Source organism: Cynocephalus volans, chromosome 17 (genome assembly GCF_027409185.1).
Source record: "Cynocephalus volans isolate mCynVol1 chromosome 17, mCynVol1.pri, whole genome shotgun sequence".
Lineage (NCBI taxonomy): Eukaryota > Metazoa > Chordata > Mammalia > Dermoptera > Cynocephalidae > Cynocephalus > Cynocephalus volans.
In genome coordinates, this window is record NC_084476.1 from 12,435,865 (window position 1) to 12,455,264 (window position 19,400).

At 39.7% G+C, this 19,400-nt stretch overlaps 1 protein-coding gene across 4 annotated transcripts in view; it reads left to right on the top strand.

Annotated features, from left to right (window-relative positions):
* The first annotated feature begins 3,584 nt into the window (after positions 1 to 3,584).
* Positions 3,585 to 19,400, top strand: part of NR6A1 (nuclear receptor subfamily 6 group A member 1) — a 205,914-nt gene continuing 190,098 nt past the window's right edge. For all 4 annotated transcript variants that reach the window (XM_063082429.1, XM_063082427.1, XM_063082430.1 and 1 more), the window contains exon 1: positions 3,585 to 3,684. In XM_063082429.1, the coding sequence (XP_062938499.1) occupies positions 3,585 to 3,684 (100 nt within the window). The remainder of the gene's footprint in view (positions 3,685 to 19,400) is intronic.

Sequence of the window (19,400 nt, forward strand, 5' to 3'; positions counted from 1 at the left end):
ACCAAGAAGGGGTTCCCTTTCTCATCCCCTTCTCTGGATACAGCCAGGCTCCTACCCTCTAGGTAGGCCATGGAAGAGCAAGGCTAGTGTCACCAGAGGAAATCTGCCCCCTGCTGGCTGTTTCTCCACATGACCTGAGGGTCTTCTCTGCCCCCTCTTTACCCTTGTCTCCTGCGCTTCTCTCTTCCTCAGTGGGCTCCAGTCACCATGCACTATCTCAGTTCCTCAAATGTGCCAAACTCTGATTTGGCCATGGGACCTTTGCACATGCTGTTTCTCGCACCTGAAACTTTCTCTCCACCCAGTCTGACTCACTCCGATTCATCCTTCCAATCTTTAGTGCTCCTTATCCCAGAAAGCCTCCCCTGATCAATACCCCTGAATAGAATGAGACCTGTCACACAGTCTCACAGCACCTGGAACTTAAAAGGGCATTCTCAGTTGTAGCACTTATATACAATTGTGGGTTTGTGTGATTATTTGATTTGATGAGTGTCTGCCTCCTCCACCATAGGGCAAGGCCCCCATGATGAGGCTCATACCTACCTTACTCTTAGCTGTATCTCTGTCTGGTCCTGTTTGCCTGTCTCTGCCTCTGACCACAGGACCATTCCCCCAGATCCCTCCTTATCCTTAGGTGGCTTCCTTTCCAGCTCTTCTGTCTTGAGTCCTGCAGGTAGTTGGAATACTTTTTACATCTTTTTTTAGCCTGTCTCATTTGTACTGTGAAAATACTTGTGAATGTGCTGACTTAGGCTTGTTAGGACAATGTAGAGAGATGTAAAGAAATTAGAGAAAAGGCCCCATAGTAGTCGCCTAGAAGACCTAGCAGGTGCCTTCCTAATAGGGCCCTATAAGCTTAGGACAGTGGCTGGGGTCATTTCCCTTACTTGACTCTTCCCAGAAGCATTTTGAGAAGAAAGTTATCTGGAATTTCGGATCACTCTTTAAATAACATTAGTAACAGGTTCAATTTTTTTTTAGGACAAACCTTATATTAATTGCTATGCACGCACTGTGTCATTTAATTCTCATATCATTCCTGTCAGGCAGCAACTGACATTATTATCCCTCCCCCCTTAGAAACCAGGACACTGAGGCTCAGAAGTAACATACTCAAGGTCACATAGTTATTAAGTAGAAAAGTCAGGTCTGTTTTTATTCATTCTTTTACACAGTCAGCAATTATTTACTGAGTGTCTACTACCTGCAGGCCCTGTGCTCAGCAGTTGGGGTTATAATGTTGACAGTGAGAATACAGGGATTTGACTAGTCAGGGGGATCTGGTCTGGGCAGCCTTCTGGGAGGAAGGAACGACGGAGCTGGAGTATGAAGATGGGGAAGAGATGTTTCCAGGGACTGAGCGTTTGGTCGAACTCTTCTGCCCATCTTTGAGGGCCGACTTCACCCACAACTGAAACCCCAGGGCTGCAGGGCCACTTAGCCGCTGACTGGATCTCCTGAGAAGGGGAACTCACTACCTCGAGGCCTGTGACAGAAAGGGAAATTCTGGCCCTAGGAAGTCCACATGGTCCCGACATATTTCAGAACCCAGGGCTGAGGTTATGGCCCAGAGGACACATCTCCTCTGTTCCCTCCCTCCCCCCAAAGCTAAGGGCTCTCCTCTCCTTGTCACACTGGCCAGCTCCAGAAGCATTGCTCCCTGTCTTTGGGGGAGCTGCGGGTCCTCTGTGGCTCAGGAACGGTGGCGGGGAAGCAATCACAGAGAGCTCAACAGAGCTGCGTGAGAGCTCTGTGTGGGAACACAGAGGAGATCTAATTGTCCCTTGGTGGGAGGTATTCAGGAAGGTGTCACTGAAGAAATATTTGAACGGGATCTTGAAAGATGAATAGGAATTTGAGGATGAGTTGGGTGAAGTCAGTAACATTCCAGCTTGAAGGAGCCAAGGGTTCAGGTCATGGTATTTGACTGACGGGTTGCAATCCCCATCAGTCCTCGGTGATTTCACTAGTGTACGTTAAGGACAATATTGGAGCTACTTGATAGAGCCGTGTGAGGCTTATACGACATAGCGTCAATGTAAATCTTTCAGAACAGTGGCCGGCACAGATTAAGGGTGAAATACATGTTAACCCATGTTGGTAAGGAACAGCCACCGGCAAGTGCAAGGAAGCGTTGCAAATCCTCCTGCATAGCAGGTGAGGTAATGGGTGTGGTGAGGAATGTGGGCAGGGGTCAGAACAGACAGGGATGCGAATGCGAGGATGAGGACTTAAAATTAAGCAAGGAACGACACAGAGAAGCCAAAGGATTGGCGGGGCTGGTGGGGAGATGGGAGGGCGGGCAATGAGCGGCCAGTGAGGAAGCTGCGGTATAACCCGGCAGAGTAGAGGCAGGCAAAATACCAGTGTTCTTGTTCTTTGTCTTTAAGCAGGCCAGGTAGGGCTTAGACACTGGGCGGCAGCCGCGAAGAGTTCCTCCTTGAGGGGGTCGCTGAGAGTGGACACTCCGGCAGGCCCAGTGGCCAGTAGCCGCGCGCCACCTAGTGGCCGCGGGAGGTGGGTTCAGCCGGGAGCAGCGGAGACACTGCAAAATCCAGGATTTTGCTCCTGGAAAGCTTCGGAAACTGAGGCGGGGGTTAGGGTGCAGGGTTTGGGATCTTCCAACTGGACTCACTTCCTATTCCGACCCCATTTTACAGATAGAAAAACTGAGGAGAGGGAAAGGCGAACAAGGCCAGTAAAGAGGCCTTTCTTAAACGGAGAGCTCCAAGACACCTGGAGTCAAGAGCCTGAAGCTTTCTTTAACGGCATCAATGGCCGGGAGCTTAGTTTGCTCATCGATTCTATGGGCAGGGGGAAAATGAAAGAGGAGGGAGAAAAACTTTAGTTTTTCCCGCCCACCCGTAGGTAAAAGGCTTTAAAGACTACCCCGGAAAGCAAAGCTGTATAAATTCCATTTGCATACGAACGCAGTCACCTCAAGTGAAACTCCTGTCCTTTAATCTCCGGTCCAATTTGCCCTGCAGCCGCGGAGGAAGACCCTCGTGAATACCTCCAAGCCCCGCCTCCCGGGGCCACGCCCACAGGGCTGGGCTTCGTTGCACGTGCTCACCCGGGCTCCTTCGTGATCCGCCTCCTTGGAAAGACTCATTGTTAGAACGGGGGAATACGAGGGTCATAGGGAGATTTGACCTCGGATAAATTACAGTAAAGAAAAGGCCCTGGAATAACCTTTTGTTAAATATTTCTCAGAAGTTTTATCAGGGTCTGTGATGTCTATAGGCCTTCACTTTCCCTCCTCAGGGCTGCTTATCTTTCCTCCCACCCCTACAGTTGGTAGGGTCCCGCGCAGCCGGACTCGCCGGGCGGACTCCATTTCCCAGCGTGCCCCGCAGGGCCGTGCGTAGCAGCGGCGCGTGACGTCAGGGGAGGGAGCTGGCCAGTGCTGAGGGGGCGCGGCGCGGAGGGGCGCGGAGCCGGGAGGCTCGGGGGCCAGAGAGCGCCGCGGCCGGGAGCCCGCCGGCCCCTGACAGCCCCCTCCCCCCGGCGGACGGCAACGACGACGAAGGAGCCGGTCATGGCGGAGCAGCGAACCCAGCGCGGGCCCTGAGCACCACCGCATGGAGCGGGACGAACGGCCGCCCAGCGGAGGGGGAGGCGGCGGGGGCTCGGCGGGGTTCCTGGAGCCGCCCGCCGCGCTCCCTCCGCCACCGCGCAATGGTGGGTGAGGGGCCTGGAGAGCCTGGGCCAAGCAAGAACCGGCCTCCTGTCCTTCCAGCAGGAATCCCCCTCCTCTCGGTCGACTCTCGCTCTGGGAAGCCGCGGTGGCCCCTGAGAGTGGACCTTCACCCCGGTCCCTCTGAGCGCCGACCCTCCCTCTCCTCCTCCGTCTCACTCAGTGTGGGCCCTCCCCTGCCCGGTTCCCTCAGCACCGAGCTTCGTTTCCCCCCTCCCCCCTGTCCCTTCAGCGCAGGCCTCCCCTCCCCCCGTCCCCTCAGCGCCAATTCTCCCTCCCCCATCCCCTCAGCGCGGACCCCTCTCCCCCTCCCCCGGTATCCTTAGAGTCGAGTCCTCCCCTCCCCCCCGGCGCGGATCCCCCCTCGCGGCCGGTCAGTGGGGGCATCCCCTCCCCCACGCGGGTCCCTCCTCCTTCCGCGGTCGCGCCCTTCTTGCCCTACGGACCCGACTCCACACCCTGCTACCCCGCACCTTCCTAGAGCCTATTCCCCTCTGCAGCCCCGCGCTTCCTTCACTCTTAGTACTGCGAGCCTCCCACCTCTGCGCGGACCCTTAGCTCGTTAGGTGTCCCCCGTCGTTTCCTTTTTCGGAGCTCTTCATGCCTGTTCCTTCTCCCGCGCCTCAGCTTCCCCGACGTCTCTGCTCAGCCGCCTCTCTGTTGGGCGACGACTTCCTGCGGGCTCGGGACACCTGCCTCTTCCCGGCTCCTACCGGCAGGTCCCGGTCCGCACTTGCCCAGCCTCAGTTCTTCTGGTCCCTTTCTCCCTTTCCTGAGCCCGGACCTCGGGTGCTGAGAATTCCTTACCTGGCCCGGCCGGGTCCTGCGTACCGCTCTCCCCTTGGCCCCGCGTCCGGGCCGGGTCCTCAGGTTCCTCTGGGCTTTCTCGCCCTCTTCCCCCTCCTCGCGCCCTCCCCCTGCGGGGTGTTTTATTTGTATCTGTTTGATATTTTCCCCCTCGGTGTTTGCCGCGGAATGTTTTTATTGGTAACGTGTAAGGAGCTTTTGTGAGGTCGTAAAAGGTGAACTTTTGAACTTGGAAAGCGCCCTGGAGCAATTAGCGCAGGCGATAGCCCCGGGAGGCCTGCATTACAAAGGGTGCTCGTACCGGCCGGCAAACGCTCCGGCGGCAAACCCGATTTATTTATTTATTTGCCCTGCTTTCCACCTTTCACATCTCCTCATTTCCGAATAAAGGGCAGGCTCTCACAGATCCGTGCCTCCTCCCCTCTCTGCGCCATAAACTCGCAATTCTGTGAAAGATCTGGGACTGAACAGTGTCTAACAAGTAACAGATTTCAAATTGAATGCAAACACCCGGGACAGTTAGGAGGCACTAAAAATTAATTGCTTCAGCAAGAAGTTTCTCAAGCAGGACAGTGACCTGGCAGGTGTGAGGAAAGTAACCTGAAAATAGGTCACTTAGGCGCTCAATTGATGAATGAACGAGGAGCTACAGAGGAGAGAAATCTTGGGTTGGATCTGCGGCTTCATACGTTTATTAGCTTATCACACATTGATTGTTAATTCAGTAGATCTGGTATTTTTATCAGTTAAGGAAAAAGTCTGTTTAAAAGAGAGCCTGTTTAACTTCGCTTGATGTTGCTAATCAAACAGTCATATGCTTTTCAAAGCTCTTGTTCTTTTTGGAGATGTGTGTGGTGTCTAGCCGTCCCGTGGGGTGTCTTTGGAGACTAATTTCTGAATGTGAACATGTTTTAGATCAATAAAATCCCCTATCACAAAGGAGGAGGCTGGAATCCAGTTAGGGTAGAAGGTGACAGTATCATAGGAACAAAGGATTTCTTTAATGCTTTTGACTTTATAAGCTAGTTCGTATGGAGATTTGGTTTGGTTCTTATTTGTAAATATTGTAAATTCTGATCTAAAATTTGCCATGCTGATTTTTTTACCCAAGCCCCAGATCTGTCTTATAGCCCACATTAGTGTGTATATTTTTATGATGCCTTCCTATGTGTGAACACTCCTGTACTCACCTGTGCATATAATGTAGATGACGGATTTTACTGCAGACATTACTTTCAGTTCTACTTGAGAATAATATTGGTGTAAGGGAAGTCTGAGAACTGCATTTGTTGTTAATTATTCATTAGTACATTTTAAAGAACTCAATGGCAATTTTAATTGTTAATCGGATTTCCCATTCATAGTCTCATTTCCTCAATTGGTCAAACCATTTAAAAGAATGTTATCGAGCAATCCATTTAGGCTAAGGTGGCTTTAATATTTTACATCAGTCCAAGTTAATGTTATAATATTTTCTTTTTGTTGAAAACACAGTGGGAACTTTTGGCAGCTTGGTGGGCTTAAAAGAAAAAACATGAATCACTAGACTGTTGTGGGATATTTTATTTTTCAATGTAAAACTAGCATTGTGTACTGTTTTACAATATATGTTCATTAGCACTCATGAACTAAATATGCTAACAGAAAAACTGCCAAAAAAGATAAAGAAAAAAGTTTGCCTTTGGAATAGTGGACACTTTTTTTTCTTTTTGCTTCTTAATATTTTTCTCCAAAAATAAATGAAACTGCTTAAGTTCTAAGCAGAAAATAATGAATTCTCCTGACTTTTTATCCTAGTGACTGATTTCCATTTTGTATGAAACATTTGCAAGAGTTACCTATCTAGATAGGAGGTCTTTTGGTCTGTGTCATGAGAAATAAGCTGGAGGTGGAATTTTAAAAATGTTTTCTGCCGGAAACGCCATTGATGTTGAATTTACAGTCCTTTAAATGGTTATTATTCTATCCCAACCGAGTTGCTAGCCTTTTTATGCACCATCACCTTTCCAGAAATTCTCTGTGCTGACTGTGCTATTTTCATTTGTTGCTTGTAGGTTTTCATAACAAACATGAACTCATTTAGTTGTTAAGAGAGGACTGCTCCCTTTTGGGGTTTCAAAGGAAGATGAATGATTTGAGGAAGCATATGCTGAATATTGCATTTGTTCAATTTATTTTAAGAGAATGAGGGAGTAGACTTTTAAATATTTAAAGAAAGGAAGGTTATAAGCCATTATAAGTAATTAAAAGCATATCTTATATAATTACACTTTAGAGGAAATGGGGAAAAGTTCACTAACATGATGCTCTTTTTCCTGCTATGACCATGCCATCTTAGTGTTTATATCTGAAAATAAATAGCAGATATTTCACATGGCAGTTTAACTTTTCAGTTCTGTGGCTTTTAAAATTAAGTTAATTTGGAGTCACCTCAGAATTTTTATTTCTACTTAAAAAAAATAATGCATGCTGTAGTACATTTGTTCCTTAGTATGTATAGCACGCAGGGTTTTTTTGTTTTTTGTTTTTTGCGGTGGGGTTAGTTTGGGTGACCTCCAAAGACCACTGAAAGGCAACAGTGAACAGATTCACTGGTGATTTTGTGCAGCCGAGGTGGGAGATGACCACATTTCCAATCTCCGATGTACAATACACTGAATTCTTTCTGAGCATTATCTTGTTCATGTCATCACGATGTGCTTCCTTATCTATAATTCATTCTGAATTCTATAGCAAAAAGTGTGTGTGTGTGTGCACGTGTTAGCACATGAAAGGTAGTTATTAGATGAGAGCTAATGAAGAAAAAGATTGGCTGGCAAATTTCCAAAACTATGCCCAAATCATACATTTCTCTATTTTATTCACAATTTATTGGTTTCTGATTTTTCCCTCCTTATTTTTCTGGGATGGTGGAAGATAGACTTTCTGTTAAAAAACCAAATTTTAAGATAGTTGAGCATGGTGGGTTGAAACGTCAACTGCTGTACTATAATACTGGTAAAGGATATTTCTTATAGCGCTTCTAGTACTTGTGCGAGTTGGCTTTAAATTGCTGTTGATGCTTGCATGTTTTGAGGCCTGGGGCTGTGTTAGCTTCATCCTGTAGTAAGACACCATCACTTCATTTTTATAAATGGGTAGATATTTATTGGTTTGTGTTGAAAAAAATTGGTCTATTAATGAATTGTGTTCAGATGGCAACTTCTGGCTTCAGAATTTCAAAAAGCCAGGATAGGATCCTTCCCACATTAGGTGACTTCATTGTCAGCAAATTAATCCAGATCTTGGGGTCCTTGTCATGATTTTCTCTTATGTTTACTTTTTGGGTTATAGCCAAATTAAATGACACTTCTCTCTTCATTTCTTCCATGCTTATAATTAAATTGCAAGTTAAATTTAGGAAGATGCCTTTAAAGAATAAGTTTTACATTGTTAGTCAAATATATTTTTTAAGTAGGACAATAAAAATGCCTTATTTTGTGTGCAAACTAGATTTCAGTCATCTTATATGTGAAAAGGGCCAGAGTCAGAAAAATCAAAGTTTCTGAATTAACAGATAAAACTCTTGCATTTCAGCAAAGAGTAAGTGTCCTTGAAATAGTTTTAAACAGGAAGTAGCTATCTAATATTGCCATATAAGTAGTGATTACAAAGAGTACACTTTGGAAATATTTCCAAAACCAAGAAGGAAAATGTTTTCTTTCAAACTTTTGTGTTGTTAATGTCAACTTTTTTTTGTTTTTTAAGTTTTCCCTGGCTCAGGTAATTTAAGGGTTTATGGATGCCTTTGATTGATAACCATGGTCCAGAAATACCAAAATTATTAAAAGTTGGCAAGGGGGGGTCTGGTACTGAGCACATAATTCTGTTTTGTGTGTTGGGCTTTTAGAGCTGAAGTTTCTGATTCAGCTGAGCTTAATCTTAAACTTAAAAACGTCTCTGGATGTAACTTTGGTTGATATACAGTATTCCTGTAATCAAGCCTAGTCTTCTACTGCTTGTTTTCCAACACAGCTTGTAAAGATAAGGGTGTTAAACCACTCTAGGTAATGGAAAATTAGAAGAAAACTATTGAGATGTCTAACCTGCTTTTCAGTGTGGTTTAGAAATAACTACAGAAGAGAGAATTTTATTTGAGAGAATAGAACATTTTCTACCTTAGTTTTTCATTTTTTATTACCTGCTGTTAAACAGTAGCCTTTGTAGAACAGCTTGTCAAGAAAGACTTTTTTTTCCCCGCTGGTTATGATTATTTAAATAAGACTTTACTAGTGCATCCCGGTAATTCTAATTAACAGTGATTTAGTTTGGGAATGGACCAGGATTTCCTCAGCTGGCTGCTGGTGAGCTGAATTGCTTTTTTCCCCACCCCCAGCTGCACCGAACCTTTTGATCCCCAAGCTACAGTGGTTGTCATTTGAGAAAGCAAACCAAGAGAAAATAAGTTGTGAAAATAGCCTACTTTGAGGCTTCATTTGCATTTTGGAATTTTTGATCTTAAAAAAATTATAGGAATAATTGAACCCTCAAAAGTTTTTTCGTGGCAAACCTCTTATGTCTAAGTAGAAAATTCCTTGATTTTTAAAAAAATATAATTTTTGCTTTAAAAACTATGGGGGATATTTTAGTATTAACAGTCACTATTTCAAAAGAGAAACTATCCTGATTATAAATTCACAAGAATCATTCAGGTTTTTGAATTTCTTTAGGATTGTGTGTTTTGGGAAAACAAAAGTTAGCCTTTGTGCAGTAGAAAAAATTTCAAGGTATTTCGTGGTTTCTCCATCAGCATTATATAATAAGCTCAAATAGTAAATCAGGTTCTTATATCTTATGCTAAATTCTACAATTTGTTATATTAATATCTTTTAAAAGTATCTTCAAATGATGAGATCTTTGGATCGTAATTGCCAACTCTGCACCATTCAATTTGTTTACACCAGAGAAACTATTCAAGCATAAACCACAGATGGCAGTAGTAGTATATTTTTCTCTTTTCTGGTCCGATTATTGCCTTTAAGTTGGTGTCAGTTCTATAGGCACTGTTGATAAGTCAGCTGGCAGGTGTAATGTTTCCAAAACCAATTTTCTGAGCAGCAGCATGTAATACCAGCATTTGATTTGATTTGAAGATATACTCTGTGGGTGGTTTGAACCAGAATAGTGACTTTACTCTCATTGCCAAGTGAGAAATTATAAAAAGCATTTGGTAATACTGATTGAGGGAATTGTTAGAGTAATAAGCTATAGCACGTGGGAACAGTAGTGGGGTTATTAGCAAAGAATGTGTCTAACATAGATATTTGCTTGAACAGCTTTTGCTTTGGAAACAGTTTGTAATTCATTACAAATATACCAAGGAATCATAATTTTGAGAGAGAACTGCACAAGTTAATTCTGGATGTGAAAGAGGTAGATAGTCTTCCCAGCTTTTTATTTCCAACTCTTTCTTACAGTTCGTGTTATTGTGGAATTTTACATGTCTATAAAAGCATTTCAGGGAGTCTGTGAGTGAGTTCTGTAGTGCCAAAATTTCTGTATTCTCTATTTATTTCCTCTAAAACTTTGATTGAAAAATGAGATAATTGGTTAAACTTCCGACGATATTTTACCTATGATGTTTCCCGGAGGAAACCCCTTAGTTTAGGAAAATCCCTTAGTTTAAGGAAATCCCTTAGTTTAGGAGTCAGGAAACATTTCAGTAACAAATCTGTGTCAAAATGAAGGATAGACTGATTCAGTGAAGGGAACTAGCTTAAGCATATCTGGTTTTCATTTTAAAAATTAACTTTATTTAATTCATATGCTCATTTCAATCCTGAAGCTGTATCACCTTGGAAGAATTAAAAATTCAATTTAGACTGTTTCTGTTAATTCCTTATGCTCTACTGGATCAGATGCAATGTTCTTTTTATCATAGTTAATGCCAATTTATGTAATTTAGTCTTTCTATCAGAAAAAAAGAGAGGACAGGACACTTCTGTGTAGCTTTATATACTTTTATACTGCTTCCTCGTCTCTTGCCTTTTAAAATTTATAAACAAGTAGTATTCAGTTGGATTGTATTATTTTCTGTCATTTATCATTTATTGATCATTCATTACTGGATTACTGGATTGATCATTCATTACTTCTATGTAGCTTTATATACTTTTATACTGCTTCCTCGTCTCTTGCCTTTTAAAATTTATAAACAAATAAGTAGTAGTCAGTTAGATTGTATTATTTTCTGTCATTCATCATTTATTGATCATTCATTACTGGATTTTTTTTTCAGACTTAATCTCGTCGCACTTACTGAGTTTTAAAATTTATTTACTGTTGTATCTAAACCAGTGGTTTTCAGAATGTGATCTACGAACCTCTGGGGGTCCCTGAGACCCTTTCAGGATATTCTTCAGGTCAAAACTATTTTCGTTATAATACTGAGACATTATTTGCCTTTTTCACTGTGTTGACATTTGCACTGATTTTGCAGAAACAACAGTCAGTAAAAACTGCCAGTGCCTTAGCAGAAATCAAGGCACCAAACCATACTAGTAGTCATTGTATTCTTCACCTCCATGCACTTGTATTAAAAAAAAAAAAAAAAAAAGCCATTTTCACTTAAGAATGTCCTTGATAAAGCAGTAAAAATGATTAATTTTATTAAATCTCCACCCTTGAGTACATGTGTTTTTGATATTCATTGTGATGAAATGGCAAGTACACACAAAGTGTTTCTGGTACATACTAAAGTAGAATGGTTGTTTCAAGGGAAAGTGCTTGGGCTATTATATTGTGAGCTGAACTAGCCGCTTTTTTTCATGGACACTATTTTTACTTAAAAGAACAATTGCCGAACTATTCTTTATTCAGTCTTGAATATTTGGCAGACTGTCTTTCTCAAAAGCTAAGAGTGAGCCTGTCACACTAAGGAAAACTGACGATATTTGTTGCCAGTGAATAAAATTTGAGCTTTCAGGCGACAGTTAGAATTTTGGAAAACTTAGACTTGCCGCTATGAGCTTGACATCTATGCAGTTTTTAAAAACTTTTCTGATGAGATGGATGATGATATTAACCAATATGATTTTTGATATTATATAATGAAATGTGTCAACATTTTGCACATCTGCATATCTCAGCAATGCAATATTTTCCAAAAGACCTATGTGTGGTATTATAAAATCTTGCATGGATAAAAGATCTGTTGAAAATGCCAGATGGATCAACAGATTGTAGTGTAAGAGTACATACACATAGTTCAATGATAACAGTTTTAGACTCCACACTGAACTAGCCTTTAAGAAACCACCACTTAGAATTTTGGTGTAGTATCAAAGAAAAATATCCACAGTTATTTTAAAAATACTTCTTTCTTTTCCAATTATAAATCTGTTTGTGGCTAGATTTTCTGCCTGTACTTCAACTAAAAACAAACAAACAAACAAACAAAAACTGAATGGAGAAGCAGATAGAAGAATCTAGCTGCTAAAATTAAGCCAGATATTAAAGAGATTAGCAAAAAAGTAAACAATGCCACTTGTTCTAATTATTATGTTTTATTGGAAAAGGTACTTATTTTTCATAACACTATGTTCTTTAACATGTTTTATTTACTTTTAAATAAATTATTAAATATGTGAGGGTACTTAAAAAACTTCATGGATTCACATTATCTTTTTATTATGTTTTTCTATGAACTTTTTAAAGTACCTTCGTATTTTAAAATTTTCATAGTTTTACTTTTCAATATCATAAATATTGATAGATAAAACTACATAAATACCAGCTCTTTTGGGTCGTCAGTAATTTTTATGAGTGTAAAAGGGTTCGTGAGAGCACTCAGACCAAAATATGTGAGAACGCTTGATCTAAATGAACCAACTTAATGTGTAAGAAAATGGTGATTTCCAGGTACTATTTTTAGTACTTTGTTACTTTGGGTTTTTCTTTTTCTTTTTTTTTTTCTCCCCTCCATAATGAAGCTACCTTTTATTGAAAAGAGTTCATATCATTTTAAGTTTTCTTTGCTTGGTACTAAATGAAATGTGTTGTAGTTAACCCTCACTGAGTTCTCTGATAAGGCTTTTGTTACCTGCTGTTTTGGAATCTGTTGCTTAACTGTTAATTATCTTGTGGCAGCAGTTTTCCAACAGAACTAGTTTCCTCACCGAGGGCAGATTTATAATTGTGGAAATAAATTTGACAACACAAAAATAATTTCTTCATAAGAATTATTGCTATAAGAATAATGAAATATTTGTGAGATAAAAATCCTATGTTGCTTTTTAAAACTTCCATCAAGAGTAGCTTTCTTGTTTGCTTTCCTTTATACATGTTTGGCTTTCACTGAGTTTTCTTAAAGTTGTGATTTTGGCAGTACCATTTTGTAGATTAGTTTACTTTTAACCTGTTTTTCACTGATGTGATAATAAAGTCTGCATAGGAGAACCATCTCCTCTTCTGGTCTAAGAATACCCTTTCCTAGTGTGAGTAACATTTTAGTGTAAGTCAATAACTGTGTTGTCAAAGAGTTACGGATTTACTTGGGGTAGTTGCTAGGTAGAACTCATTCTGTAGTGGCCTTGCTGGCTGAAGAAATGTCACATAACAATGTGAATAACAATAAGGAATTACTGCATCAGAACTTAAGGTGAAGCTTGGATGGGTGATGAAAGATCAGTGAGATATTTGGGCTTCCTTCCTAAGAGCTCTGTATTTATCTTGATCTTCTTGGAGTTTCATGTAACGTACCTTTTAAAACATTTTGTGTTCCATGGGGATTGCAGCTTAGTTATAAGAAGATACAAGCCTTTCTTTTTCATTTTAATCCTTGGATTTTATTTCAAGTTTCAGATAAAATCTTCAAATGCATTTTTCAATTGAGTTATATTGCTTTAATTACTAAACCTAATAACTGAGGCAGATTTTTTTTTCTGCTTCTTTCATATTCTTACTGTACTCTTGAAATCTAACCTGTCAGGAGACTTCCTCTCTAGCCTTGCAGTCCTTTCCTCAAGATGCATTTTTAGCAGGATAATAAACCACCTGGGGGAACCCCCCGTTGACATCCATTTAAAGGGCTTTGTTTTTTGGAAGTGGCAGTAGTAGTTTCAGCCAGTGAAGAAGGATTTTGTTTAGATGGTGTGAGAGGGAAAGAGTAGGGACTCTGGAGTGTGACAGAACAAAGATCACAGCTATATGACTGTCACTTGACGTCTCTGAACTGTAGTGTATTCATTCAGTAATAATAACAGCTAACATTTATGTAGTGCTTATTATACAATATTCTGAGTAACTTACATATATTAACTTACTTTATCCATAATCCTAAGAGGGAGGTGTTCACTATTATCCCCATTTTATAGATGTGAAAACTGAGGTCCACAGAAGTTTATCTCCAAGATTCCACAGTAACAGCATTAATGATTTGTTTCCTAGATTTAATCCCTCCCCTGCTTATACTCTTAACGTTTCTGAAATTGACTGTAGGGTTACTAGGATTAGAGACAAGGTCTGTAAAGTGCCAAGCATAGTATCTGCCCCCAAACAGACACCTGAGAATCCAGGACATTTATAGTTGTTGACGAGGCTCAGAATTCAACTTTTATAGATTACAGAGTCAGAAAGATTCACTCTTCAAGTTGCAAGTGACTTTTTTCTTACTCTCAGTTGGGCTTTAATAAGCTGTTGACTGGAAAACAATTTCGTCAAATCAGGGACAATCTTTGCTGAATATGAGGGGTGGGATGCTAAGGAAAGAAGGGGTTTTGAGCTACTCAAGGCAGGAATACCATGTCTTGTATCTATATACTAAGTACTAAGCACAGGGAATTGGTGTTTCATGAATGTTGGATGAATGAAAGAAGAGTCAGGTCAGGAATGTGAGTCTTTTTCTTATATCAGGGTCCTTTGCTGGTAGTAAGAGAAAATCTGCAAAATCTAAGGGAAGGGAATGTGTTTTTCAGCTACTTGAGAAAATTGAGGCAAATATTTAAGTCAAGGATTGTGTTGAAGCTAAATCCAAGGTTTGCTGGGTCCTCCTGGAACTAGAATGTAGTTTCTGTTTGGAAACGTGGTTCGTTGTTGTAATTTAAAATGACTAGGAACATCAGATTAATGTGAGATGGCCAATAAACTAGTGATTGTTTGCTTGACTGCATTTGGGATTGCAGTTTAGGAAAAGATGGTCTTTGCCTCTTGTACCTTTTTTATTTCTGCCACACAAAAGCTGGCTATATGAAAGGGGAGAGAACCAATCCAAGAAGGTTGATGTGGTCCCTTGAAGACGGAAATATAAGAGCTAGTTGCCTGAAGTTTGTAAACTATAGAAGGTGATTTCCTAGCAAAGAGAGAGAGTGAGAAAGTGAGGTGTTGTGTGTTAATAAATTATGATAGTAAAGTAGTTTGAATAGGAAAGGACTTCAGAGAGGAAACAAACCACATTGAGGAGGTATGAGGCCCAGGAAATAGTTTATGTCTGGGTTCTGATTCTAGCTCTGTCGTGTCTCTATGGGCCCACCTATAAAATGAAGGAGCTAAATTAGATAATCCCTGAAGGGATTTTCCAGCTTTATGGTGAAACGAATTGGGTAAAACAGGAAGTTGCAATTTAGGAAAGCCCTGCCTAAAGCAAATAGCTATGGTACTCACAGCCCAGATTCTCTGGGATGATTTTGATTTCAGATACTGTTCAGTCATCCCTCTAAGAACATTTACATTTGCTAAACTCCCCTTCCTTGTTTTGGTTTTAGAACACCTGGATTCTTTAAAGTCTGTAGGATCACATAATTTAAATGTAAATTCCATTCTCTGAGTCTCCTTTATAGATATGTTTACAATTGAAGTTCTGATATTATGATAATTTGTTATATAAACTTGAAATAAGTTACAGAGTTTTCATTTTTTTAAAAACATGATCACTTTTCTTTCCATTTATAACCCCTCCATGCCATACTTTCTCTTTTGTGAGAACAGTTTCATTCACTGAGTCAAACCTACAGTTAATTTCAGAATTTTCCCTCATTCTTTGTAAAGGGATTTTTATTTGCAAAACTCAGTTGAGTAGAGAAGAGTCCTATCTTCTTAAGATTAGCTGCCCTGTATTTGAGAATGTGGGTTCATTAAAGAAAATTGCAAAACGGAAGGGAAACCTCCTTAAATGCTGCTGGTCTGTAAAAAGGGAACCCAGCAGGAAAGGGGCGGCAGTGCATGGGGGAGGGGTGAAGTGAAGTGAGGGGTGTAGCAGGGGAGCTGCAGTTGAAATATTCATCAATCATTTTACTGGCACCAGGAAACCAATCAGCCTTTTAGAAGGGAGAACTTAATCAATCACCTAATGTGGGAAAATACAATTGCTTTTCCACAAAAAAAAAAAAATTCCCTTTTCTTGCTGACAGATCAATTCTGAAAGATAGTTAGGCTGGCTGGAATTCAGAACTGATTGGAAGCAGTTCCTGAAAGTACTTCTACTGTGATGAAGTGCATTTAACATTTGAAGATAAAATTTTCTATCTGCTGTGAGCCTTTTCAAAATATTTCAAAGTAAGTTTGCTTTTCATACAGTGTGCCCATTAATAAAAAAATTATTACACATTTATGGGCAGTACAAAGTATGTGAAATACTGTAAATTTATTCTCCCAGCTAGTTTCAGGAGCATAGATGGGACTCCTGGCTGGAGAATACCCAGTGTTTCAAATGCCTTGTTTGTAAAGCAATGTTAGAGCGTTGTCTAAGGGATATATCCTGGGGAACAGAGCTGAAAGTGCTTGCATATAAATAAAAGCAGGAGAGATTTAGCTGTATCTTGTTTTTAGATTTTAAATGGTTTTGATTTTTGAAGGTCTGTGCTTGAATTGCCTGTAGCCCTTAGGTCCTTAGGTGTTAGCTGCGTAAGAATCTAATGTTTTTAAAATTAGAAGTGCATGGTCACTGTAGAAAATGAAAGGAAAATTACGTTTAATCTTACCTCTAAGCAACTTCTGTTAACATTTTCTTCTAGACTTTTTTCAAATCCTAGTTTTGTTCCTTGTTTTTGTAACCACACAGTATATGCTATTGTTTTCTGCTTTTTGTTTAATTTTTTTTTTTTGCTTTTTGTTTAATTTTAAGCTTTTTTCTCATGTTATAAACTTCACTCATTCAACATGAATTTATTTAAAACTTTTGATAGCTATATAACAGCCCATTGTTTTCCATTGCTGGCCATTTAGATAGTTTTTAGTTTCTCACTGTTATAACAATGCTGCCCACGCTATCTTGTACTTTCTTTGATCTTGGCTTACTTTTGAGGGATAATTTTTAGAAATATGTATCTAACTCAGAATGTATCTTCACTAATAACTAGTTTAATTTACACTGAGGTATCTCATATGCTAACAACTAGGGCTGTCAGTAGTACTTATTTTTATAAATGCCTGGTGCTTGAGATAGAATTGAGACACTGTGATAAGCTGTTTGCTTTGTTCTTATTTTTTGGAGAGAGAAAGTCATTCCCAATACCTCTTGTTTCTAAATCTTTTAGTTTCTGGCACTAGTTTTCCCAAACGTGTTGTCTCCACCCTCACCCCAGTATCTCCAGCCTGGTCAGACCAGTGCTGAGGGACTCTTTTGAAGCTGCCTTCTTTCTTCTTATAGATTATGGGTAAATGGGTGGCAGAGACACTTTGGAGACTTCTCTGCTTGCCTCTAAAAATCTTGGGAGGATGGATGTGTATGTGTGTGTCTTCTGACACAGTTATATCATCTTCCTCAAGGTCTTTCATATGTCTTGAGACCTATCACTGAGTGTGATTAGAAATTAGGTACACGGAGAGAGAAGTTAAACTTCCATTCCTTTAGAAATCTGCATAATCTGCATGGGGTCCTCAGTGGCTAGCTTCTATCCTGATCTTGTGCAGGATTTGATGTTGAAAAGACCTAAATAAATCTAATGCTAATTTGAAAGGTATTCACAAATTTTTACAGAGCTGGTTTCAGAATGGAAATAGAAACATTTTGGGAGTCCAGCTATATATAAATTCCTCATTAAAACATATGTCATATTTACTGAGATTAAAATTAAGGTGTCTTCTAGCCACTTAAAAAGTTTATGTTGATTGAAAGTAAACATGAATGTTTGAGCATCATTTGCTCTGCTTCTTTGTGCTTGCCACTGGTGGTCAGAGAACTTGCAATTTGCCAAGATTCAGTTTTTATAACGCTCTTTAATAAGAAAATGAATAAGCCAGCTGCTCTTTCCCTTAACTATACTGAGTCCAAACTTCCTCAAATCCTGGTTAGTAATTAAAAGCCTTGAGCTGACCTTGAATCTAACCAAACTATAGAAGCTGTCTGGAGTTAAATTTATAGCTTTTGTCAATTTCAAAAGAGGTTAGGTAGAATCATATTCTGTTTGCTAAAGCATCATGCTGAAACATTAAGTGTAGCCTTGATGTACAATGAAGATCAGAAGTAATTTATCAGAGGCACTATTAAAGTGCAAAAGAAAGAAGCCTGGAATAGACTACAAAAATAATTAAGTTTGTCATCTATTTGTTGAACATGTAAAATATGTACTTGAAAAGGTTTAAGGTAGGGTGGTGTTTTTCAAAGTGTCAGTTTGCGTTATTCAGATTTACTGAAAAGATCTATCTTTTCCCCATCTTAACATCAAAGAGATTTTTGAACCCAGTGGGGAATCAAAACAAATATTTAACATTTTTTTAAAGTAACAGTTTAATTGGTTCTTAAAATATTTCATAGCAGTGGGGACTTTGGTAAAAGTTTCTGATTATACTCAAGCAGTGTAAAAGTAAAAATATTAATATTTTAAAAATGCTTTATATATGGGCCACAATATAAGATCTATGAATAAGGAATTTTTCTGCTTACCAAAAAGGGCAGAGACAAATATATTCTCAGTTGTTTAGAGAGCCTTGAAGTGCTATCTTATTGATAGGAGGAACCTTGAAATTGTTGCTATAAGAGAAGTCAGGTTTTATGTGTCAATAGGTGAGATAAGACATGTCCCCTAGCATCATAAATACAATAAATCCCTGAAGAGCCTAGCAGTAAAGCAAATAGCTTGAACAAGCACTAATGTCTTATATAGATTTTATAGATTTTAGGATTATTTTAGTTTTTACATTGATTTAATTTGACTAGCCTAGTCATAGTTTGATCAAAGTAATTGATCATGAAACTGTATGCTTCTGTTTGTAAGTGAAATCAACATAATGAAATGAAGAATTTATAATATACATCAGTGTTTACCAGTTTGAGAGTCCTTAAAGATGGTAATGAAAATTCTCAAGCAGTTTCAGTTCTACAAAATTCAATCTGAAGTCATATGAACAATAAGGTTGTTTAGTCTAAATAAAATAATGAGATCTCTAAAATTTTGAGTTTTGCCTTAAATTATTTCAATTTAGTGTGGCAGTAATGCCACTCAGCTTCTGAGTAGCAGATACAAATCTGCAGAAAAGAGTAAATTGTTACTGTATTATGATAGACAAACTTCAATATTGGGGGTGTGTGAAAAATTATTTCAACAAATTGTTATTATGATGTAGTGATAACTAATGTGTTAGAGCATGAACTTTAGAGTTAGACCTGGGTTCAAATATTGTCTCTCCTATTTTTGTAATTTTTGGGGGGTGAGTGGGGAGTGGGAGGTGGTAAAAGGATGTAGAATCACCACACAGAGTCTATTGGAGACTGAAATGACATGATGTGTGAAGAACGTAGACTGTAGCTGTGTTACTTTAGGAAAGTTTCTGAGTTAATTTATCTGTTAGTAAGTTTAATACAGACTTCATAGATAAAGCAAACCAGTTCACCAAAATCTAAGTCATTGAAAACCAGTTTGCCAAATGTCCGATTTACCTGATATCCAGTTTGATAAAAGTCAATTTGCTGGATCTAATT